This window comes from Morus notabilis, unplaced genomic scaffold, assembly GCF_000414095.1.
Source record: "Morus notabilis unplaced genomic scaffold, ASM41409v2 Scaffold15, whole genome shotgun sequence".
Lineage (NCBI taxonomy): Eukaryota > Viridiplantae > Streptophyta > Magnoliopsida > Rosales > Moraceae > Morus > Morus notabilis.
In genome coordinates, this window is record NW_010367234.1 from 703,594 (window position 1) to 728,148 (window position 24,555).

Consider the following 24,555-nt stretch of genomic DNA (forward strand, 5'->3'; position numbering starts at 1 on the left):
TTTTTTTTTTTTTGCTGCAGAAAATTCCGGAAAAGGCTACTAGTGTCAACATCCTCCCTCTGAGCATCACCAAAGGGGTCCCAGACACTAACAGAAATATTTACTGAATGCCCTACATGAGGGCCTATCTCTCAAATGAGGAGCGCATCACCTCAACCCCACCGAATGTGTTAACAGTGATAGTATGTTGGGATGCAGCCCCAAGTCTTCACATTTAATACCCTTAGTTAGGAGTAACCCAGCCCCTATTTGTGATCACAAGCCCACCACGGTACTCCATTACCTCTAGGCCACCACACTAAGTGGTATTAATTGAACATCAAAGCGCTAAAAGCGAAGAGGTACTGGACTATGGAAGGTCAAAAATATGAGAGATCATACAAGAATTTGTAACGTCTTGAATAATAAGGATCAAACATTGCTCACCATATGAATTATGCAAGTAAATCTCAAGCTGATGGAAGGATATTCAAGGCAACTTCCTTCAAGGAAGGCATGGTTTCTTGCTGATGAAGGCAAATGTATTTGTTCCTCACTTTTCTAAGGACTTTCCATGGACCTGGGTAGCTCCTGAATGTTCGACACATATCAATAATAAAGAAAAGAATAGGATAAAATAGTTAACACATAATTACATATTGAATATTTTGTAGAGGACATTTTAAATTCATAAAACCAACAAGCATGGATTTTAAACAAACGTATTTAAGATAGCAGACCTGAAAAGTGTTCCCCCTTTGGCTCCCTTAAAATTGTGAATATAATATACAGTCTCCATCAGAGGAAATAGGGTCTTGGACAGAGCAGCCAGCTTTGGGTAGAAGAATGGAGGGTAATCTTATTAATTTTATTCAAGAAAAACATCATTGTTTAAAGCTAACATAACAAACAATGGATTCAGAGGATACCAAGAGGGAATGAGTCTGGAGCTTCTTGATGCTACACTTTGAAAACGTAATTCAAACACCGTTATTGCTTCGTACTTTTGCAAATCAACTATTAAACTGAGAGCTTTTTACGTTAGGGAACGTTGCTTTGCCCTATCGATAGGATGAAGTTTTTTTTTAGCCATTTAATTAAATTTTAAGTGTCTGACTTATGGGCGTACAGTTAAAAACTTTCCTTATCGGTAGGATAAAACAACGTGTCTTACCCTAAAATCTTCCTATTAAACTACTAATCTACAAGTTGTATCAGACCATATCATATCAGTTCAGAAAAGTTCCTATTTCACTTGAAAGATTGGAGCTAACAAACTGACACACATACTTGAAGCTAGCTATTAGTACAAATATTTATGAGTTGGTGGCATGTGTGAGGGTCATGCATATGAAAATTATTTGTTATAGATGAGAAGAATGAAGAGACATATGAACCAACACCAAGCACAATAAATGAAAATTATTGGACAATTTTGATAAAACTCTACAATGACCGGGATGTAAACACTGTTTAATCTTAGCATCTATAGCTCCAGCTCCTAAAATAACCAAGTAAAATTGAATTCATGGACTTGTCAAACATTTCTAAACAGGAAAAGGATACATCCAGATCTAATACGGTCGAGTTCTCCATTGAATATAATTAGTTTCCGGGTTGTGTTCGTGACTGCTTCTTTATAGAGCTCTTCAACAACAAGCATTTCTGAATCATGAGATAACAACAGACATTGGTATCCAATACTAGGTTATTGGTATTAGATGGGAGTTCTGGAACTACCATTGACATTAAAGTACGGATAGGCAACAAGGAATAGTTCGTCTTCTGGCTTCACGCGGTCTTTCATTTTCACCTTTTCAACGAAACCAAAGTCTTCGAAGAACGATGGCTTCGTCAAGTAGTCTAACTTGAAGGAAGCTCCTCCAAAGGCTGAATTTCTTGCAAATGTAACCTCATTGGCCTCGGGGAAAAACTGGCAGTTCCATGGGAAATTTTTCATTAAGTTGCAAAATAGCTATAAGGGAGATGATAAAACCATTAGATTGGCTACAGGATAATAAGTCAGGTAACTATATAAAGAGTCCAACCTATCTATACGTTTCCTCCCCTATTATTGCTTCTAATGTTACATATAAATATAAACAAAACTACAAAATTCAAACAATTTTTTTTTCATAAGATCCAAGTTTATCCATGAATCTGAAAAGTTGCAAAAGAAACTATATTTGTCAATGCATGCTATTAAATCACAATTCAGTCTAGAAACTTAAATGAACGACTCTGATTGATATCAGTCTACAAACATGCTATTTAAACAAATTCACCATTAAGCCTTTACTAAACTATTAAATAATTGGTTAACATTTTTTTTGGAACAAGCTTCACAATTCAGTAAAACAAATGTTATAAAGAGGAATTTATTCTATTACTAAATTAGCATAAAAGGACTTGGTGAACCACGAGTTATTTTAGATCAGTTTAATCTGAACTAATCTGTGTTTTGGATTGTCTTTTGTAGCCCCTAGCCTTAGATACTGTATGTCAACAAAATTATAGACACCAGTAAACATATTGAAACTATCAAGGGAAGGGGAAGAAAGAATATTTTTATGAATCAAGAAAAAATACTATTCTGGTTCGCCTAGCTTTCTCTGAATCTATGAAGCCGTCACAAAAGTCGCGGATTAACACCATGCTTTCAGTCATTTCTATTCCTCCTTCACCATCACCTGCAATGAGCCTTCCATAAAGTGAGATCCAATACAATCTGACGACCGAGAATCAAGATAGAGGTATCATAATTCACATGTACAAACCTGGTACAGATTGGAGCCCAGCAGTTGGGAATTCAATCTCCTGTAATAAAAACTTTTGAGTCAAAAGCTCATTGCTAATAAAAGCACTTTATATTGCTAATAAAAGCACTTTACATTTCTAAGGGGACTTTTATGATAGGAACTGCTATTTAACCCTACCAATAGGAACTTTAGCCGTTGGATTAGCTTTGCAATGTTCTGATTTGTATGTAGGAGCAGTTCTGTGTCACGTGATGTAAATTTGTAATGTGAACACTCACAACAAACCATTGAAAAACTAATCTAATAATTAAAATAACAGTTCGTACCGGTAGGGTAAAACAACAACTCCTACAAGTACCAAGTAATATACCTACTCACCATCAACTGTCTGCTATCTTTCAAAGCCAATGAAGTTGCTTTTCTGGCCTATCAATAACAAACAGCAATGAGTAAACAGTTTTGCCAAATGCTAGAGCTTCAACAAAACAACAAACCAGAGAGTTCATTCCTGAACCTTGAAATCGGTTAAGAGAACTGCAAAATGAGAAGACAAGACAATACTCTTTTAAAACGTGCTTGTTGGAGATGCACCAAACTTCTTTGTAAAACAGCTTGTCAAACATAATCTAATGAACATGCATTGCTCACTCTGTTTTATGTGCCCCTATGATCTTTTTTTTTTTTTGTTTTGTTGGTATCTGTTCTGCATTTAAAGCTTTTCTACCGAGAAACTTTCTTCGATGTTCTTAGTCATTCTCCATTCCAAATAGTCATTCTATTAAGGGAAAATATTTTCTATAGTATATAATGAAAATCTATTTCGAGGATAATACCGGTTTTGATTATTTTAAGTCATTGTCATGTCCTATTCTTCTAATTATTATAGAAATTATCAGTAGTTATGATAATGCTGTAATCGTTTGTGGTAATTATACTAATTCTTAAAGTTATTACTGACGTAAAAAAAAAGAAAAAAAAAATCAAAACTAGTGTATTGTAGCACGTTTTATTTAGTTCGAGGAGAAAAAAATAAAATAAAATAACCCTTCTCTTAACACCATGTTTGCAACGCTTATAAGCGTACAATGTGTGTAACATTCTCTAAGTATGATCCAACGACCAAGCATACCAAGTTAAATCCGTTATTCTTATTCATCAAAAAAAAAAAAAAAGTTTAATCTGTTCTAACCACAAATTAATAATAAAACAACTTCTTCACACTTTTCTTTTTTTATTTTTTTTTTGCTAATCATTTGAAGGAACTTATAATACCATATTGATAATGAGAAGCTAAGAATTATCAACTAAATTCGTGATTTTGATAATTCGTGATTGTGAATTAAACTAATAAAGAATTTGTTTAAAATAGCTTAAAAAGATGAAATGCAAGTAGTAATATTTATTTACTTGTTCAAGAAGCTCGGAGTAGTCTCGAGGGAATGGGACATCAAGTTCCACGGAAGCATTGCCATTTCCCTTAACAGAACTCCAAAGTTTCCCAGCTTTTCGCATTTCCAAATTCCCATAATTTTTTGGTGCCCAATTTCTCGAGTCATTAAAGGCCTGCACTTTGCAAAATAAACAATAATTTAGAAAAAAGAAATTAAAACTAAACAAAAACAAGTATTTTTTTTTAATAAAATACTAATTTGTTTCTTACATGGGAACTTGGAAGAGAAGGAATGGCACTGGTCACTTTTGATGCAATTAATCGCATTTTTCTTTTCAATTTTGATGAACTAAAGTACTGTGTTTTGGGGAGAGAGAGAGAGTTGAAGAGAGAGAAAGAGAGTTCAGTTGTTGAGGTTTGGAAGCAGCCAGAGTGTTACACGTGGCGAAGATAATTAATGAATATTAATAAAAATAAATGTAATTCTAATTTACTGCAGTAAAAAATAATAAAAAACTCTCGTAAAAATTTAAATCTAATTTTTTCTATTGTGTTAAAAAAAAATTTCATAGAAAATCATATATAACTTTAAAGTATTTACAATAAAGTGCAAAAATAATAGAAGTATAGAGAGATATAAAACGAAATTTGTGGTTAAGAGTTTTACTCAAATATATGAGGTGAATTATCAAAAAAGCATTTATCCCAGTTATCAAAATAAATTCCATTCAGGTAATATTATCCTTAGCAACAAATTATAATTGGCCATTACACTAATTAGCTGTTAAGAATGTTTTTCTCAACGAAGATTTAAAAGAAAAATTGTTTATGAATCTACCGCCAGGAGGCTAAAATTCCCGCAAAAATTAAAACAGTGACTTTCTCGTCAAACAAACAGGAAAGTTTCGGGAGCGTTTGGTAGAGTGATTCATTCCCTGATTCGAATCATGATTCGTGGTTCGTTACAGTATTTTCTCTCACAAAAAATACACGTAAATCAAAAATAGTTCAAATCACATGATTTGAATCCTCCAACCAAACGAACCCTTCCTAACTCAGGTGATGACTAGTTTCTGTGGTAAGTTAGTAAGCTGTGAATTTAATATAATTTAATATATGTTTTTTGCTTCTTGTATTGACTTTTTCATTATTATTTTCTCTGAAGCTTAGGAGAAAAAACATGGGTGATGAGATCTCTGTGTTTACGGGTTCTAGGCAAGGACATCTCCATCCCTGCCTTGCCTCTCGGAATTACCATACTACCCTCGCCATTCCCTCCTCTCTTCTCACTTTCCGTTCCCTTCCCTCGTCATCTCAAAAGAAGACGTAGTGGACCTTCACGTGGCACTTCACAGGCCTCTCGTTAATGACAATTTGTGTTAGTGAGTCGTGTTCGTTTCAATCTGTTTATTAATCGTGTTAAAAAATATCAATTTAAACACTACTCGTTTATTAAACGTGTCAAAAATATCAACATAAATACGATTCACTTATTAATCGTGTCAACCTACATAATCAGTTTAAATTATTATATTAAATAAATAATTAATATAATAATGATTTATTTAACACGATCACGACAGATTTAACATGTTTATTAATTAATTTATCTTTTTTTCAGAAAAATAAATGAATTTTACCTACAAATATTAAAATTCATATCATTTGTATTTAATATGTCATATAAACTTTCATATTATATTACATAGTATTAAATTACAGATGACACATATAATAAATTGTGTTAATTTGTGTCACTTCATATTAAGTGGTTAACCCTAACTCAAATTGTTTATAATTCAAATTCATTTATAGTAAACTTAAACTCAATAACTTCGTACAGATTCTGAATTATTTTTCGTATTATGGCCCAAATTGCCACATTCTCAATGTAGGCTATAGAGTTGTAGAGGATTTATTAGAAATGGTTAAAAAGGAGGACATAATGGAGGGAATTGAGAGGCTAATGAGAGAGAGATAAAAGAAACGTTCCACGGCACTGCGTGGAGCATTCGAGCTTGGGTTTCCAACAAGGTCATTGGATTTTGCGGATTTTATCACGAAAAGGACCCCACACAAATAATGGAAGGATTGCAAAATGTTGACTAGCTACTTCCAATATTTTATTGGCTTTCATATGTCCCTATTATAATTTTTATATATACACCTTCATTTAGTTTTTTTTTTCCTTTTTTGGTATTTATTTTCAATTTTTTACTGGATTTTTATTTTTTTTTTTTAAATTTGTATGAACTTATCTACTTGAAATGACAAAATGAAAATCATAATATTCCAGAATTTTTGTTTGAAAATTTTATGAAGCTTGATTTTCATGTAAAGAAAAAGTGCCAATACAAAGAATGCACATATAGTTTTCTTAAAAATAAAAATAAAATAGGAATGGTACCTTTTCCTGATCAATGGATAATAAAATTTAAGCCTTTGGATTAAAATGTATGAATGATGATGTAGTTGTCTTATGGGAATAAAAGTGCAACAAGAACCACAATTTTGCAGCTCTCATGTCTTTCTTTTACTGTTTTTTTCCCTCGTATTTCCTTCATCAATTGAATCCACACTTTACCAATCATTTAAATTAAAATCCTCTATAAATAAAAAAAAAAAACCCTCAATAGATCCATCTTCTACATTATTCGAACAAAAAGAGATTGTGATTTTCGTATATGATTGCTATGAATAGAAGTGATTTTAGGGCGTGTTTGGTATACTGTATAAGCACTTTATATTGTATTATTGAAGAATAATACAATGTTTTGGCAACATTTCATACATTGTATAAATGAAATTTAAATTTAATACAATACATAATGTGATATTTAATACGGGTAAAAATCTATGCATTAGATCGTATTATGCAATTTAACTTTATAAAACATATAAAATATTTAACAAATACCAAGAGTCGTGATCGGGTTTTAGGATTGATGATGAGGTTAAATTTCGGAATCAAAGCGATGTTGGGTCTATATTTTTCAAAAGTTACACTTAGTCCTTAATTTTTAAAAATTATATTGACCCCTCAAATTTTTAAAAATTATATTTTGACTCCTTAACTTTTTAAAATTATATTTTGACCACCAAAACTTTTTCTAAATTATAATTTTACCCCTTAATAGAAAATTATAATTTGACCCATTTTAAAAAAAATTGCAAAAATATCCCTATTAAACAACTCTACCTTCTTCATTGCCTGCTCCTAATGTTGGGTTTAGATTGAGATTGAAGCCGAGTTACGTTGTGATTAGACTTAAATTTTATATGATTACAAACTAATACATAAATACATTATGATAGTAAACATAGTATAAATATAATTTACTACAAACTAAACACCGTTTTTATATAAAAAATTATACAATACAATATAATATGGTGCACCAAATATGCCCTTAGACATCTCTAATGTAAAAGCAATTGTAAATGTTCTATTTGGCACACAAAAAAAGTAAAAAATGAAATATGCTATACACTATTCTATTTTGAATCATAAGGTAGAATGTTATTTCAATACTATATCAAAAAGTTTATAACTATTACAATTAAATTTTTTTATTTTTAAATAATTTGAAAAAAAAAAATGATTAATATTATTCAATGAAAAAGTCAATATATCAACTAATAACGTCTAAATGTCAAAGTTAATAATAAAAATAGCATTTTATTAAAGAGTAACTTTTCTCCGTCTCAAATCTCAAAATTTAGGGTTGACACGTTATAATATGACATTGTATCGAAAAAGTCCAAATAAGTGAAGATAATATAGGGTGTGCTCATTTGCTCCTTAAACTCAAGAAAACCAAACTCAAGTTGGAAAGTGAGTCTACGTTGGTGTTCGTCAGGCACGTACTCAAGTGAAGACTCAAGTAAAGACTTGGGGTTCGTTTGGTAGATGGATCCAGAATCATGATTTTAAATCAGTGTTTGGTTTGGATGATTCTGAATCATGATTCAGAATCTGATGTGATCTTTTAAACCAGAATCACTCATGATTCTAAAACCACCCTCCCCTTGATTGAAGGTGATTCAAACTCCTGATTCTGAATCATAGTTTCAGAATCATGATTTGAACCCAAAATCATGAATCATGGTTCTGGTTCTAAAATCATGATTAGAATCATCATGGTTTGAATCCTCGTACCAAACTCAAGTTAGGAAGTGAGTCCAAGTTGGTGTTCGTCAGACACGTACTCAACTGAAGACTCAAGTAAAGACTTAAGTTCTGCCGGATTTTTTGAGTTCAGCCCTAGCCCTTGATTCACATTTATTCAAGTTCAACCATAATTTTAAAAAAAAAATTAATAAATAATATCTTCTCTTTCCTCCCATAAATTTTAAAATATTATAACTTTTTCGTTTTAACTCCGATTGATTTTTTTTATGTGTTCACAATGAAGAGATGAACAAAATCTCATCCATATACCCTATTAAAATTGTCTATCGTCATTGAATTTTTTTTAAGAATACTATCTAAATTCAAACTCAATTTTTTACTCACCCAAACACAAACTCAAATAAATTCTCAACACAAACCATAAAATATTGTAGCGAACCACGAACCATGATTTGAATCATATCACGAATCTACCAACCAAACGCTTCCAACTCAAATGTCCACAACCAAATACAAACTCAAGTTATAACTTCAACTCAAATTATAACTCAAAATTTATACTCAAGCCACCCTAACTTAAAAATGCAACTGAATACGCCCTAATATCACAATCTCTAGTGGGTTCAAATGCTTAAAATACTGTAGCAAATCATGAATCATAATTCGAATCAGGGAACGAATCCATCTACCAAACATCTTCTAAATTAAAGCGAGTGGGTACGAAGGAGAGAAGTTTCCAATCACCGTCTTTACTGAAAAAGGCATATTGTCTATGCCAAGTTGCCAACGAACTTTCAAAATGAAATTTTAGTTCTTATGCTTCGCAAGTCAACCCCACCTTTAATAGGTTAAAATTTCGTTTATTTTATTGATTTAAATTTTTAATTCGAGTTGATATTTAATTTTATGTGAGAATTTTTTATTATAGAATAAAAAAAATGTCTTTTTTTAAAGTTTTTTACCGTAATAAAATTTAAATTTTAAACTCAAATCGACAAAATGAACGAGACCTAAATCTTATCCAATATTTCATTATTTCACCAGCCTTCTGAAAAAACAAAATCTTGCCGACCAACTTTTCCAATTTTCACACAATTTTCCTTTTTTCTTTTTTTCGTCTTCAATACATGAAGACAATTTCTGTGTCACTTGGACAGAAAGCAACGCGCAATCAGTATTATTGTGTTCTTTTTTTGCAAGTTGCAATACGAGTCAAAGACGAGTACCCTCTCTAATTCCTTCTCTCACTTCACAATCTCTGCTTACTTGCTCCCCAAGCTTTTCCTACACGTTTGTCTCTCACTTTTCTTCCTCTTCCTCTTCATCTATATATATATATATATATCGACACAGAAATCTTAGAGAGAGAATTAAAATGGCAAAGAAGATATGGGTAGTGCCATTTTTTGGGCAGGGCCATCTCTTTCCAAGCATGGAGCTCTGCAAACAAGTAGCTTCCCGAGACTTCAACACCGTCCTTGTTATTCCTTCCAACCTCTCCTCCTCAGTTCCCGCCTCTCTTCGCCAACATCCACGTGTTGAAATAGCCGAAATCCCTTCTTCTGTGCGGGATCCTACGCTTCCGGGTTCTGATGACCCGACCCATCACCACCATGGGCACCGCAACAGTATGGGAATGGGCCTTGAGAACCTCCTCGAGGCCCGAACAACGGGCCCCGATGGCGTTCAGCCTGCTTGTGCCGTCGTTGATGTTATGATGGACTGGACGGCTGAGATCTTCCAGAAATTTGAAGTTCCAACGGTTGGGTTCTTCACCTCTGGCGCGTGCTCTGTCGCCATGGAGTATGCCCGTTGGAAGGCCCACCCGATTGATGTCAAACCCGGGGAGGTCCGTTTGTTGCCTGGACTACCGGAAGAAATGGGCGTCACTTACTTGGACACTAAACAACAACATCATAGGCCGCCGGGCCACCGGGCAACACATCATAGTGCTGGACAGCCAGGCCCATTCTTGGGTTCTACCCCACCAGACCCACCGCCACCCTTCGGTGGGCCATGGTCACAGAGAAAGGGCCCGCCCAAACCGGGTGATCACCCGCTATGGTTAGACGGAATTAAGGGATCCATTGCACTGATGATCAACACATATGATGATCTCGAGCGTCCGTTCATCGAGTACATATCTAGTCAAATTGGGAAGCCAGTCTGGGGCGTGGGCCCACTTTTGCCCGAACAATATTGGAAATCTGTCGGTTCTATCGTCCATGATCACAAAATTCGAAATAATCGACAGTCGAATGTCACGGAGGATGAGGTGATCCAATGGTTAGATTCAAAACCACGTGGTTCGGTGTTATACGTGTCTTTCGGCTCTGAGGTGGGCCCCTCAATTGAGGACTACCCACAATTGGCCGATGCATTAGAAGCGTCAACCCGACCATTCATATGGGTGATCCAACCCGGTTCAGGTAAACCGGGGCCTCGGATGCCACTGGGTTCAGACTCGGTTGAAGAAGGCTATTTTCCTCATGGACTGGACAGCCGAGTGGGCCAAAGGGGTTTGATAGTACGTGGGTGGGCCCCACAGTTGTTGATACTGAGCCACCCCTCGACGGGCGGGTTCTTGTCTCACTGCGGTTGGAATTCGACAGTGGAAGCAATTGGGCGGGGTGTGCCATTCTTGGTGTGGCCCATTAGAGGGGACCAATATCACAATGCAAAGTTGGTGGTAGCCCACCTAAAAGTGGGATACATGGTTTCTCATGATTTTACTGAGAAGATGAAGAAAGAGGACATTGTTCAGGGAATAGAGAGATTGATGGATGATGGAGAGGCAAAACAACGAGCAATTACACTCGCAGCTAAATTTGAGAATGGCTTTCCAATTAGTTCTTCGGCTGCTTTGGATGCTTTTAGAGATTTCCTATATGACACAACAGTTTAAGGTCCTTTTTATTGCTTTCACTCTAGCGACAAAGAAAAGAGACTTAACGAAGAGTGCAAAATGAAGGGGTGATAAACAATCGGCTAATCTCTCTAGTGTTGCTTCTTCTTTTATGGTGTTCTAAAAGCACTGCTTTTTTTTTTTTTTTTTTTTTTTGAGGAGATCATGTGATTAAGATTCGACGGTTATAGTTTGTAACAAGCATTATTCCTTGTAACAAAATTGATTCTCTATTACTATCCATTTTCTCGAGTATTAAATTTTGCGATTTAATTGGAGAATATCTGTCAAATCGATTCATGCATTTATGTTCTAACTCATCCTCCTTTTCAAGTTGGCTTTTGCTCAAATTAACTTTTAAGATATGGGAGGTGTAGTTTCCAAACAAATCATATATTACATATAAAGATGCAGAACTCACGTAATGAATGTCTCTTAAATAATTCCTTAGCACCAAAACAAAAAACAATGCATTCGCAAAAAGGAAAAGTTTCATCAAGTATATTATCTTCCACAGACCACAGTTCAAGAGAGAATGCTAGAGCTGAAGACCACACTCTTATCCCGGAGTAGAGTAAAACCGCTTTCGTTTGCTTAGACAAAGTAATAAAAATAATTAGTGTTCTAACACCAAATTTTGAGATTATGAAGCTGCCATTTCAATTGGTGAACAAAATTAGTCATTAGTGCCTCCAATTTAATAAACGTTTTCTCCCCACAAAAATTAGCTATCGCCACCTGTACCATGAAGCCAATTCCCTGCCAAATCAAAATCACTTGACATCTATGACTTGTTTGTGGATACACACGTGAACAAGTATAGAATGGACAATAATGAATTCAACTTGAGGAAAAAATATTTATATATATATAAACAAATAAACGTGGTGCTGTAACCTTATTGCCAATGAACACGCTCCTTTTCACTATTTATGCAAAAATCTCACTTGAAAAAACTGATGATATTCATTGCTCAACTTGAGATATAGCAATGAAATCAGGACGCATCACATGCATATCGGAACAAATGGTTTTGTATGAAATCAGTTGGGAGAAATGCTTTCGGTTAGTCAAGACGGATCTGGATCCAGCTTAGGGACTATGGCAGATGAGAGCTCTATGTGAGAAACACGTACGGCACCAATTAGCCGCTCGGGTAATTCACCTGTAGTGTTTGCCTGTGAAAAAAAAAAAATATATATATATATATATATGAAACCACTTCCCAGATCAGGTCCACTAGGGACATGAAGCAACAAAAAACTGCTAAATGCTAAAGAGGTTCCTCAATGAAGGCCGGCAGGCAATAGGAGAGACCCACTGCCGGATTAGTTCAATTAATCAAACAAATATAAAACCTGTCTTGTTTAGCAACTCTAATACTCTGATTTCAAACTTATACTGCTAACATAATCAAACTTGTCATTTTCACCAGACAACGGTAATCCAATTGTGATATAGAGTAAAGACTGAGAAAGAATCAAGTTTCTATGTTGTAGCATTTCGCATAGAATGTCACCAGACACACCTCACTCTCATTTTTAAGATTTCAACTAGAAGTCAACTTTCACAACAAAAATTGGCGGTTCAGATTTAGGTCCAGATTTTAGCTCCATAGATACATAAGTTGCATTAACTGGTTATTGTAAAGAACACACCTTACTAAAAAGGACAAATTTCGACATCTGTTTTTACAATACCATATTTCTAAGAAATTAAAGCACGTTGATAATAAATTAAATTTTTGTGGTTGATACTGAATTATTTTGCTCATCTATTGTTAAAAGTAGTTCTGGATGTAGCAAAAACTCTCACGCTGCGCCTGAGGTTCTATGAAATGTGCAGTGATATGTTGGTTCATTTAGTTGGAGAGGTATGGAAGGATTTGCTTGGTGGACAAAGTGTTACTTTGGAGTAACACTTTCTTTATGGCTTTCTTCTTCAAAGGAATTTAGGAATTCCTGTCCTTTGTGATGTTTTTTAGTTTGATGGATGATACAGCAACGAAATGAATGAATGGGTTGTTTGCTTGCTGAGAATAGTTTCTCCCTTCTTTTCTCATTGAAACATTTTGATTCACAGAATTACTGCCTTTCTCATTCTCGTAATATGTGCATAATCTATATGATGAACAGACATACCTGTACAAGGAATGCCATGTCAACCACCAATGTCGTAATCACACCAATTACCAGCCCCAGGACACCATTAGCAACAGTTGAAGAACCAATGTCAACATCAATCTACAAAAAGAACAGTGTTTGTCAAACATGACGGCACATAATCATCTGGCTGATCATCTAGCCTAGCATCAGAAGGTGTGCATGTGTGCATTTTAGTGTCAGCATATATTCATGTACATATATATTTACACATAAATAAGTAATAATCAGTCTTTACTTCTAAGTACTTGGGACCACGAATATAGTTGATATCGACTGCTTTTCCTAACAAACATGGAGTGCTACCAACGCTCTGTCGAACAATCCATGAACCCTGCATGGTTCCATAATAAAAAAATTAAAAAATAAAACCCAAGTGACATTACCTTTTCCTATTTCTATAGCTCTACATGTGTAGTTGGAAAGTAGCCCAGAAGGGGGAAATTAAAGAAAAAGTATAAACTGAATAAAGCAGAAAACATGAGACACATGTGGCGCTTACGACCAAGGCAAAGAAATACCATTAAACTCACATAAGCAAATCTAGCTTCATCAAAATGATACTCAGATGCTATCGTACCCCTTTGGCTAGCAAACATTTTTTAATCAGTGAGTGTTGAGAAATGAGTTATTGCATGCAGTTCCAAGAAAGTAACACGCTAAATTGCAGAGGAATGGCTTGACATATAAGGGAAAGAAAAATCCCATAAGCCGCCTCACCACTCCTATGTAACAAGTCTAAGCTCGGGAGCGAAAATCCAAAAAATATATATTTTTTTAAGAGGTCAGTAAATTCTGGCACAGCTGAATCCAAGAACGTATAGAGGAAACAGAATTTTTATAATAAAGCTCTCCAAAGGAGCCAACGGTACCTTCGGAACTGATGGGATGAGCTTTAGCCTACTATTTCGGAACTCATCATCACCGTCAACAAACCGTTGCAACAGGGAACCATGTGCTAATTCCTTTGTCACAAAATAAAATACCATACTGTAGTGCGTTGATCCAGGGACCTGTAAAACTATGGTGTTATTCACTTCTTAACTTGCACGTTTCCATTTCAAATATCACAACCAAATTTCAGCAGAACACAAATAATGATGAAAATAAATAAATAAATTCACATCCAAATGAAGAAAGCAACTTACTTGCAGATTTATGACAATGGAGAAAAGCCCTTTTTCAGAGGCAACCTAAACAAATATTTGCAAAGAAAGATCGTAACTAACAGTCCAATGAAAAGTTACAACAAGATTGAAATTACATTTAATTTAAGCCGTTCTGTTAATTGACAATAAAGTAAAAAATATAGATATATCTACAAAGTTGCTTCCATTAAACAGAAGAAAGCTAATATTTTGTTTGTGCGATTTAAGCAAAATATACTCAAGATACCATCCAAGAAAGGGAAAGGAACTAATCCATGCATAAAGTTAGCAAGAGGCTCTTTATATTAATCACATAGTAGCTACTAAACAACTAAAGTACAAAACAGACTTGAAGGACCAGAGAGGAGCATAGTGGCATGTGCATTTAAACAGGCTATTATTGACAGCAGTTAACAGAAAAATGCATTAACCCAAGGGAAAGCTTCTAGTGTACATACTTGTGCTGCACATCCTTGACGCCTTGCAACATGGTCCATCCTCTTTGTGTCTTTAAACCAATCAACTGCTACCAGATCCATTAAATGTTTTCCTGCAGGAATCTTCATATGCATATTGCCAATGGAATAACCGAATAAGAGTACAAGCCAAAAGAAATTCAATTATTCAAAGGAATAAATATATATATATATATAGAAGGATTCAAGAGAAGTGGTAAACCTTTGTTTTGTCGTAACAAAAATGCTTGCTACGGACTCTGAAGTTGTTGCCATCAGAAATTTTCCAGCAATCACGAGCTTTATCACGGTCATCACGCCGTAGATTACCCGAAAAACAGGATAAGTCAATTTGTGCCGCTGGTTCTTCTTCTAGAGGTTCATAACAAGAAAATCATTACAGTTAGCATCAAAACTTACCACTACATACAATTTTGCAATAAAACAAAACAGAAACTGTTAACACTACCTATTTTCCTGACTTCACTCTCGTGTCCATTTTGGTATGCCTGCAAAGGTACGAAAAAGAATACATTAAGAATATTAACTCTTTAGAACTATATAAACATCAGAACTTTCTACAGAAGCACGAATGGAACCTCTTGCTCGGCCTCAGCAATTTGAAAGTCTTCATCCTCATCAGAGTATTCATCAATCATCACTGAATTTCGGTTTGCAGAATTTACTTGATCCTCGTTTAGTTTTTGACTCATCTGTGATGAAACGGATGCAGAAGTCATATTGACCATTACTGGGATTCTTGAAGGAGCACTTCGTTCATCTGATTGAGCAAACCATTCACGTAATCCTGCAATAAGACAAACATTTAGAAAAGTGATGGCATTCTAATATTAGGAAAGCATGCATCTTTTGAGACAAACATTATAAAGAACAAAATTGCCACTAGGAGAACGACAAATTCTCACACACCCTGTTTCCAGTTATTTCTTACGAGCCATGCAATTACTAATAAGTAATAACAAAAATATGAAACAAATAAAAAAAAGTGATGGCCAGGAAAAACGATAAGATATTAAAGAAAATAACCAAATTAAGACACGGGAATAAAACATAACAGTCACCAAGCAGCAACAAAGTGACCTTAGGTCACAAGAGGCTTGATCGATGAGGAGTTGAAGGCCGTTGTTTGGGCCAAGAAGAGAGATAAAATCTGAAGAGTGGCCTTGGGGGTTCAGAGGTGGGGATAGCGAAAGTGGTTTGAGAGAGAGCTTCAAAGAGGAAGACAGGGAATAGGCAGAGAGAAATAGAGAGAAGAGTATAGTGAATCAGCGAGAGAGGATTTCTCCATTGATTCTATTTGTACCTCTCTTTCTCGCTCTTGCTCAGAAAGTCATATACACTTCTCAAGCTTCCATGGTTCGTATAAATAGTAGGAGTGGTAATGGTAGTAGATGAGGCCTAGACTGGGGTGCCAGACCAATGTCATTGATCTGGCGCAATAAAATGGTGATTGGAGAGCAAGAATAGGAAAAGAAAATTTGCAGGGGTTAAGTGGGGGAGAGAGAGATATAGAAAAAAGCCTAGCTGGCGACGACTGAAGAGGATGTGATTCACTGCTTCAGCGTACATTTTTACAAATTTAATGGTTAATTTTTTACTTTTGCCCAATTTATCCATACGTTTTTAGAAACTGTATGATTTGGGTTTGAAAAATTGGTTTGATTTCATCCCTCGCACACTTTGTGAATGAAAATAACAAGGCAAAAAAGGACAAAAATACCCTTAAATAGTTCTTGAAAAATAAGTTAAACATTTAAAGATCAGAAAAGCCCTAAAACAAAATATCAAATGTGTGAGGGATAAAATTGAATCAAATGTGTGAGGGATAAAATTGAAACAAGTTTTTCAAATCCAAAGGATAGCTTTGTAATTTCTAAAGTAAAAGGATAAATTGAGGAAAAAAAATAGAAGCTATATTTATGTAATTACCTCTAAATTTTATAGATTTTACCTTCTTAGAGTCAGTGGAAGAAAATTGAATTAATAAATGAGTATACCATATAGCTAAACTATTTATCAGCTTTAGATAGCCAACGAACAAGGAGTTTCAATTCTATAAATGTAGTGAACCAGGAACAAAATATCATCCAAGTCAAACATATTTTCAAGTAAAAGAAAATGTGATGAATTCTTCAGTTTAACAAAAGAAAAACATGATTAACGCAGTCTTATCCCCAGGTTTGAGCTTCTTCCATATTTAATAGCATATCTTTCTAGTAAAAAGAAAATGTGATGAATTCTTCAGTTTAAAAAAAGAAAGACATGATGTTACTAGTGTTTGGGATCATTTAAATTATTGGGTAGCATTGTGAACATCTCAAGATAAAGATTTTGCAGATCTTTCATTCTCGGATTTATTGAGGGGTTGGGATCTCATTTTGAGTTAGATTTGGATGTATTGTAATTTTGTCTGTTAAATCTTTGTCCATGTTGTGTAAGGACTTCTTGTCCTCTGCTGTACTTTATTTTTATTACCAATGAAGGTTGTTTCTTATAAAAATAAAAATAAAAATAAAAAAGAAGAAAAGAAAAAGACCTACCTGTTTCACACCCTCCGCGCAAAACTTGATTATTGTAAAGAAAAAGGGAAGTAAAGAACTCAGATTATCTCATTTAAAGTGACAAGCACATTTTTTGTTTATGAGGAAACATTAACTAAGTAAATAAGAGTGCAGAAAAGCAAGAGAGAACAAGCAGTTCTAGAGGGCAGAAAAAAGATAGCATGAAATAGCCAAAGAACAAAACAACCAACAGACACGAAAACTCCAAATCACTACATACAACCTCTCCAATCAAGAAGCACATTGATATCTCCTCCAAGCGATAACAAACTCTAAAAATATCAAAACCTAACATAATGTAAGAATTAAAAGAAAAAATGAAAACCAATGAATATACAAGATGGAGGTAGTTACCAGCAACACTATTTAACATCTGAAGGACACAATGCTGCTGAAATGATGATACATAACCCACAGCCCATCCTTTCAGATCGATCTGCATAAGATGCTGAACCTGCGTTCTGGGTCTCCCATTTCGAGGTTTCAAAGGAGAAATATTAAACCCTCCACCTGAGGAAATTCAAATCTATAACTGCCTAATTTAAACTGAAAGAACAAAATACTTGGCCTAATTGAAGAAATTATGAACTCACTCTCAATATGTGCCCGCACATATCCGGGCTGGGGACCACAGTTTTCATGTTCCCTAGAACGAAATAACACAACTGCGTGGTAACAAGAAATCTTGGTGAGTTCTCCAAAGGAACAAGTCAAAGGTTGAAACACGATGATAAGCAAGATGCTTACCATAACTCCCATCATCATTTCGACGCCAATAGCGAACATAGCAAAGATCGCGAGGCCAGACAAACCTGCAAGAGCAATTTATTACTTTATTTTAATGATAATAATTATATTAAAAAAAAAAGAACACCTTCAAAACCAGCAACAGCACTGATTTGTGAAGGATCAAAAACTAAGATTTCATAATGTTTCAGAACACTCCAAAGCCCTAGATGAACTCAAAGAACCTTGTACAAAATTAGTTGTACTGGTAAGACTATCCTAAAGAAGAGAAAAAGGACTTCATGAATTTACATAAACTAAAAGTATTTTTCATAAATATAATTCAGGCTTTAAGCTGAAGAACTCAACAGATGCAGGGGGAAAAATCTCCAATAGCTTTTTTTTGCGAATAAAACTCTAATAACTTAAATTAGAAATAATGCTACAATACTGAACGTGGGATGCAAACAAACGGTTACATTGGGAACCAGTCCAGCTGTAGTCGATGATAGAGAATTGCTGTATGGCCATCTACCTCCTCCACTAAGCTACCGTACTGGAAACTGCAGTCCCACCTGCACACAATGCAAAAGTACATTGAAAAACCATATGTGTCGAGGAATGAACCATAAGCCAATCATAGAGTTACAGGAATATTCGGGGCTATAATTATCCATTATTAGCATACTAGTGCTAAATCAGTGACAGCAGTGAGTAGCTCAACTTTATAAAGTGCATGTGCATACATGAACTCTAGTGTGGGGATCATCATCCTTCAAACATAGATGTTAACACCAAATGCTAGCATACAGGTAAAAAATAAAAAATATATACATCTCATTGTGCACATTTTCACAAAAGAAAATGGCAACATTTATCCACCTCTTTCTTTGCTCTTATCTCTCTCCATAATTCACAGTTTCATTCCCCTTTCCGTCACCAACTCAGATAATAATTTAGAGAGAGAGAGAGAGAGAGAGTATCATGGAGTTAAACATATCCTCATAAACGGCACTAAATGAGAAAACTTTTGTTTCTGTTTGCATACAGATGGGAAAAATATAAATGGGCCTTTTGCATTACTCTGTGAAAAGTTTTAGCTGAAAGAGGAAAACACCTACTCAAACCGAGTTCCATCCATGCTCATTAAAAGCTCAAAAACTTCTTCACAGGAAGCCTCTACCACACCAACAGCCTTCATTGCTCTACTACAGCTCCTTGGCTGCATAAATAAAACTATTTAGAATAGTTGTAATCTTAAACCAGAAGATGCTTTCAAAATCTCTCGACAGGAAAAGGGAAACAAGAAACAACTCCGTACAAGGTAATCAACTTCAAGAAGCTCTTCAAAAATGCGAAGTCCTGGCAATATTAAACGAAGAAGTCAGAAACATATCCTTAATGGCACTACCACAGAAAGATTTCCTCACTTGGATAATAATTAATAAGAGAGTCGCATAATCTACAAGGATAATGATAACAACAACAATAATTAAGGTGGAATAGAGGGATTCACCATTTTGGCATTGGAGAAGACGCCAAAGCTTTCTAGAAAATGCTTGATTGTTCATATTCTGGTTTGATAGATCTGAATCTATCTCTCTTGTCCAGTCAAATATTGACTCTGGTGGGCCTGCCATTTAGTTCAACATAATGATGTTAAGAAAGAGAATGAAAAAGAATGAACAAAACAAACTGAATGTCCATAAGAGAATATAATATATTTAGACCATTTCCAATTGTAGTTCTTCGTAACAAATTCGGATGAGGATCATCTTCATCTTCTTGTGCACTGAACCTGCAGAAAGTCAAGAAATTATCAACACAACACAACGTGCGATCTGATGAATACTTAATTCTTTAACATTTTCTCCAATATCACCATATTACTGGGACACAAGAAGACAACATAAAACTGAAAACAATACTTACTGACTTTCATGATCTGACGATGAAGCAGTCCTCCCATTATACATTCCAGATTTGTATTCAAAAGAAACATATTTGTTACCATTTGGGACTTGTGAACCCTGATGCTGCATACACTAATATACAGTCAGACTATATGAATCGCTGCCTGGCAGGAACGTATGCATAAAACACAACTTCAAAAAAACAAAAAAAATAAATAAAACAAAACGAAAAAAGAACAAAACACACAAACACACACACAGAGGACAACATATGAAGAAAAGAAATACCTAAAAACTTAATATACAACTGCCTAAGATAAAAACCTAATATCTAAACCAAGCAAATAATGAGGTTAGGAGAGAAAAATGAGCATATAATGGAGATTAGATGTGAAGAGGTATCACAAAAATATACCTGATCAATTACAAGTTCAATTTTTTCCTTCCAGAGTAGTGCCTCTTGGATATTAAATGCTGCCATCTGGACAAGAAAACAGGAGACTCAAAATGTATTTTTCCAAAGCGATTGTTGGCATCATAACATTAGCAATTACGAGTTTAGAACAAGGACATCATGAATAAGACAAGATAACGACGACCACGTACAAAAGGCAGATCAATGCCTTTCTTGCCTATCATGAATCTCGCTAAAATTTGCCAGCAGAAAGCCAGTGTTGTGACTCTGTTACTCATATCTCAGTATTTCTCATCTCGTGTTTTGTGCTAGTTCCAACCAAAAAAAAGAGTAAACTTCAAAAAAATGAATCTGGCAAACTAAAATCTGTTGCACATCGGGCTTTCATATTTAGTTTAAATAACAGGAACAATAGAGAACTTTCACGGAGGATGTTACCAATGATGTATTGTATGACTCACTCATACAAACTTTGGACACACTCACAAACATCGCGAGAAACTAAAGACATTGCATACGGCACAGAATATTTATAAAGATCGATTTTAAAGCCCTTAAAAGACGAAAACAGAAATGGTAGGGATCATTTTGAACATAATATTGAGTTCATCTTTCATTGTTAGTGTTAAGTCATCTTAGTTCAAAGGGAATTCCCAAGTTACTATATGGTTATGATTTTCCCCCATTATTTTTGCCTCTTGGAGGATATTATTCTCTTTTTCTCCCTGTTTGTACTTTCTTCAGACATTCTAACAAAAATGTTTTTTATCATGTCTTTTATTAAAAAAAATCAAATGACAAATTCTATGCCAGACCAGCTGCCAATCTCATTGCAAGGCCTTGAATCCTAAGTCCTAACGAACTATGAGTCTATAAGTGATGCACAAAAGTATCATCTGGTAGTCGAGAGTCCACCCCTGGGGTATGACCAAATAATTCCAATTCCTTCGGCATTAAAGTCAAATACTCGCGCATTAAAGTCAAAAGGTTCACAAATACTTGCACAGGAGCTAATGAGACAGTTCAATTAAACATAGCAATTTACTGATTGTATTGTCCTAATTGTGCACTGAACAGCATGGCAACATCAGCGCTCATTCACTCATGTTCCTAAGGGGAATAATTAACGTACCGTAATCCGGTGGTATTTCTCCTTCTTGTTGTACACAGATAGAACATAAACCATCTGCACACACCAAAATAAAATATCAAGAATTATGGAGGAATAATCACGTAATTTGAGGTGCATACTTCCTCAATTAAGGATAGATGACTGTTTTACATAACATGAAGTAAAAATAAGAGGATTTCAAGTAAAAACTGTAAACCTCATGTTTCCACAGAACCTGCAAAATTCCTATCTTTCTTTCGTACGTATAACTCAGGTTTTCTTAAGAAATTCCAAGAAGCAATGCAAACTTTCCTCAAGTCATGCATGAGTCTATAGGATATCATTAGTCAGCACTAAATGATACCACGCATCTAAATGCGAAAACCCTGAACTCACACATAAGGTAAGCTAAGTTAAGCAAGCTAATCTAAGCTATGCCAAGCTTATGAAGCAGGGGCGTCATTTTGCAGCTGCTACTTATCTCCTTTTTGTGTAGTTGCTTACTTGCTGCCAAGGACTTTTTCATTGTTAGCTTATTTCTGTTACCTAGTTTTATGTAGATCCTTGCTTGCATAGTGTGTTTAGTAACGGGTAGAGTATATAGCAATTTGGGGTTAAGCTTACGTAGCTCATACTTTATTTTTGCTGAACTCATGCTTAAAGCAGCTTGTATTTGCTCCATGTTAGTCAATTCAAAATCCAGGAAGTAGGAACACAGGTTCCTTTTCCTTCTTCTGTTTGGAGAATTTTCTTCAGAAATGTTCTTGGTTGCTCCTCTATTTCTGCTGGAGGCCTTAGTATGTTCCAACTCAAAGACAATTTTGAATTTTTTCAAGTTCCAGACTTGAAGTTAACGAGAAACGCGTGGAGTGCGATCTCAAAATACTTAATGAGACTTAAACCCATACAAACGTTTGAAGCTCTAAAATCTAAATAAATGAATGCTACATTCTCTTTGAATGCCAAAACAATCAAATTCTGCAAGGTAATCTAAATCCGGCAAACTAAAAACTATAGCGAAATGTAAATCCGTGTTTACTAAAACATGAACAATAAAATTTAAGATTACAAAACCATGACATTGTTTAAACGGTAGAATTCTGAAGATGCATGAACTCATTATTTGTAATGTAGCTCGACCATTTTAATCTTATCATTTGAATAAGTGAAATAACAAATAATAAAATTCAAAAAAAAAAAAAAAAAACTCACATGTCCATGGTGAGTCTTCAAGCCTCGATCTTCTACTCTACAGTTGCCATCAATTAACATAGTCTTAATCGGCACCTAAGCAAAGAACATAGAAAAAATAAACAAAAATAAAAAGTGGGACAAAAAGAAAAAACTTTAGACTGTCACGAAATCCAATTCGATTCGCATTACAAATTTACAACAAAAAAAAAGAGCTTTTTCTGTCTTCCAATTCCTTTTACAAGATGCTAAAAGTTCTCTTCTTTCCAAAATCCAAATCAAACTAAACAATTCAACCTAATTCCAACAAAAAACAATTATCAAAATAGAAAACCTGATTATCTTGAGGCTTCCTCTTGTAGTAGGCAAGAAGCCTGGACTCGAGCACGAAGTATCGCATGTGGATGAAGGACCGGCCGATCTTCCGCCGTCCATACCGGACCATCCAACCTTCGTACACCACCTTCGACGACATCGGGAGCAACACTGGCGGATTTCAACAGGAAAACAAAAACAAAAAAATAAAGTCGCCGGCCGCGGAAGCTCAAGATCGCGATCTTCACCTAAGCTTCCGGCGAGATCAGCGAGGAGGCTAGGTGACCTGATCGCTCATCGGCGGCGACCTATAATCGGAGCTCTCGCATTGCGAATTCGCCGAGATCTGGCGGCGGGGGAAACGATGGCGTTTTGGGGAATTTGAGGAATTCTGTTCTGACCGATGATTTTTTATTTTGTGAGGGGCGAGAGTTGGGAGATCCCACGTAAACGTGAGGAAAATGTGTCCTCTGAGAAGGGGGAGGACACGTGGCGGGGTTTGATTGGTGGAGGGAGGTTAGGGGTGGTGGTGGTGGTGGGCTTTGGCGCCGTGACGCTCTCCCAAAAACCCAAAAATTTTGATTTGAAAAGGAGGGGAGGAGAGAGTCAGAGTAACTGAGTAAGAGCGGTGGTATGGTTTTTGTTTGGTGTTGTTTGGTGTGGCTTCTCAGTTTGTTTCTTTACTTTTCGTAGGACCGGAGAGAGACAAAATAAATAAATAAATAAATAAATACATAAACAATGAAATTAAATGCATGAATCTTTTTCGTATATTATGAAGGGAAAAAAAAAACTTTAAATAAAGTAAAACAAAGTATTATTTTACTTGTTGTACCACTAAAAAGATGAAAAATTCACTTCAAAAAAAAAAAGGAAAAATTTGGCAGAGGGAAATACTTTCGTCCTAACTCGCATAGGTGGATCCATACTTTATGGATCCCATAAAAGATAAAACCAACAAAGATGGAACACATCTCTTGTTGGGATAAACAAAAGGGCTCATTGGTAAAGCATCGTCTTGTATTATTATATTTTGATCACCTTTCACAGAAATAGTAATGAAATAGTAATTCTTTTTATGAAAAAAATAAATAAATAAATAAATTTAAACGAAGCAAATGTTAGTGGAAGAAAATAAATAAAAACCACTTTTTATAAGATTTTTAAAATTTTGAAATAGCCCTCCAGCTTCATTTGTAACTATAGATCTGTTATCATCTACAGTGACGATGACAGCGTAACTAAATATATACGTCTGTCGTTGTTATCTAATATTATGTTTTACAACGAACAAGATCCATCTCTCGTGAAGATCAACATTGTGATTCTACTTATTGCGATCTTGAAATCCACAACTACCCTAGATCTTGGT

General features: G+C 35.1%; 3 protein-coding genes across 10 annotated transcripts in view; 1 reads left to right on the forward strand and 2 right to left on the reverse strand.

Moving 5' to 3' along the window:
* LOC21405640 (protein LOW PSII ACCUMULATION 3, chloroplastic) overlaps nucleotides 1-4,480 on the reverse strand; it is a 5,978-nt gene extending 1,498 nt beyond the window's left edge. For 2 of the 6 annotated variants that reach the window (XM_024174804.1, XM_024174802.1), the window contains exons 1-9: nucleotides 4,399-4,480; nucleotides 4,146-4,301; nucleotides 3,117-3,164; nucleotides 2,757-2,796; nucleotides 2,569-2,669; nucleotides 1,720-1,912; nucleotides 1,546-1,644; nucleotides 720-837; nucleotides 427-570 (exon numbers count right to left, since the gene is read on the reverse strand). In XM_024174804.1, coding sequence (XP_024030572.1) covers nucleotides 450-570; nucleotides 720-837; nucleotides 1,546-1,644; nucleotides 1,720-1,912; nucleotides 2,569-2,669; nucleotides 2,757-2,796; nucleotides 3,117-3,164; nucleotides 4,146-4,301; nucleotides 4,399-4,455 — 933 coding nt within the window. In that variant the 5' untranslated portion in view covers nucleotides 4,456-4,480 and the 3' untranslated portion in view covers nucleotides 427-449. Of the gene's footprint in view, nucleotides 1-16; nucleotides 571-719; nucleotides 838-1,545; nucleotides 1,645-1,719; nucleotides 1,913-2,568; nucleotides 2,670-2,756; nucleotides 2,797-3,116; nucleotides 3,165-4,145; nucleotides 4,302-4,398 lie in introns of those variants that run through there. The other 4 variants (XM_024174803.1, XM_024174805.1, XM_010112131.2 and 1 more) reach the window with 4 other exon arrangements.
* Nucleotides 4,481-9,609: 5,129 nt separating this feature from the next.
* On the forward strand, nucleotides 9,610-11,404 carry LOC21405641 (scopoletin glucosyltransferase). Its single transcript, XM_010112132.2, has one exon. The coding sequence runs from the start codon at nucleotides 9,636-9,638 to the stop codon at nucleotides 11,163-11,165; it is 1,530 nt and encodes a 509-aa protein (XP_010110434.1). The 5' UTR covers nucleotides 9,610-9,635; the 3' UTR covers nucleotides 11,166-11,404.
* LOC21405642 (protein ENHANCED DISEASE RESISTANCE 2) lies at nucleotides 11,299-23,868 on the reverse strand. 3 transcript variants are annotated; one of them, XM_024174817.1, is made up of 22 exons: nucleotides 23,203-23,868; nucleotides 22,890-22,964; nucleotides 21,699-21,752; nucleotides 20,567-20,632; nucleotides 20,171-20,274; nucleotides 19,969-20,036; nucleotides 19,755-19,871; nucleotides 19,560-19,600; nucleotides 19,360-19,460; nucleotides 18,718-18,813; nucleotides 18,260-18,324; nucleotides 18,106-18,177; nucleotides 17,867-18,022; nucleotides 15,530-15,738; nucleotides 15,400-15,439; nucleotides 15,154-15,302; nucleotides 14,934-15,035; nucleotides 14,476-14,520; nucleotides 14,200-14,340; nucleotides 13,566-13,661; nucleotides 13,307-13,408; nucleotides 11,299-12,343 (listed from the first exon to the last, which is right to left on the reverse strand). In XM_024174817.1, the coding sequence occupies exons 1-22, from the start codon at nucleotides 23,341-23,343 to the stop codon at nucleotides 12,236-12,238; spliced, it is 2,148 nt and encodes a 715-aa protein (XP_024030585.1). In that variant the 5' UTR covers nucleotides 23,344-23,868; the 3' UTR covers nucleotides 11,299-12,235. The 3 variants fall into 3 exon arrangements, with proteins under 3 accessions (XP_024030585.1, XP_024030584.1, XP_024030583.1); XM_024174816.1 differs by having other exon boundaries at nucleotides 15,154-15,299; nucleotides 20,171-20,283; XM_024174815.1 differs by having other exon boundaries at nucleotides 20,171-20,283.
* Between the last annotated feature and the right edge of the window lie 687 nt (nucleotides 23,869-24,555).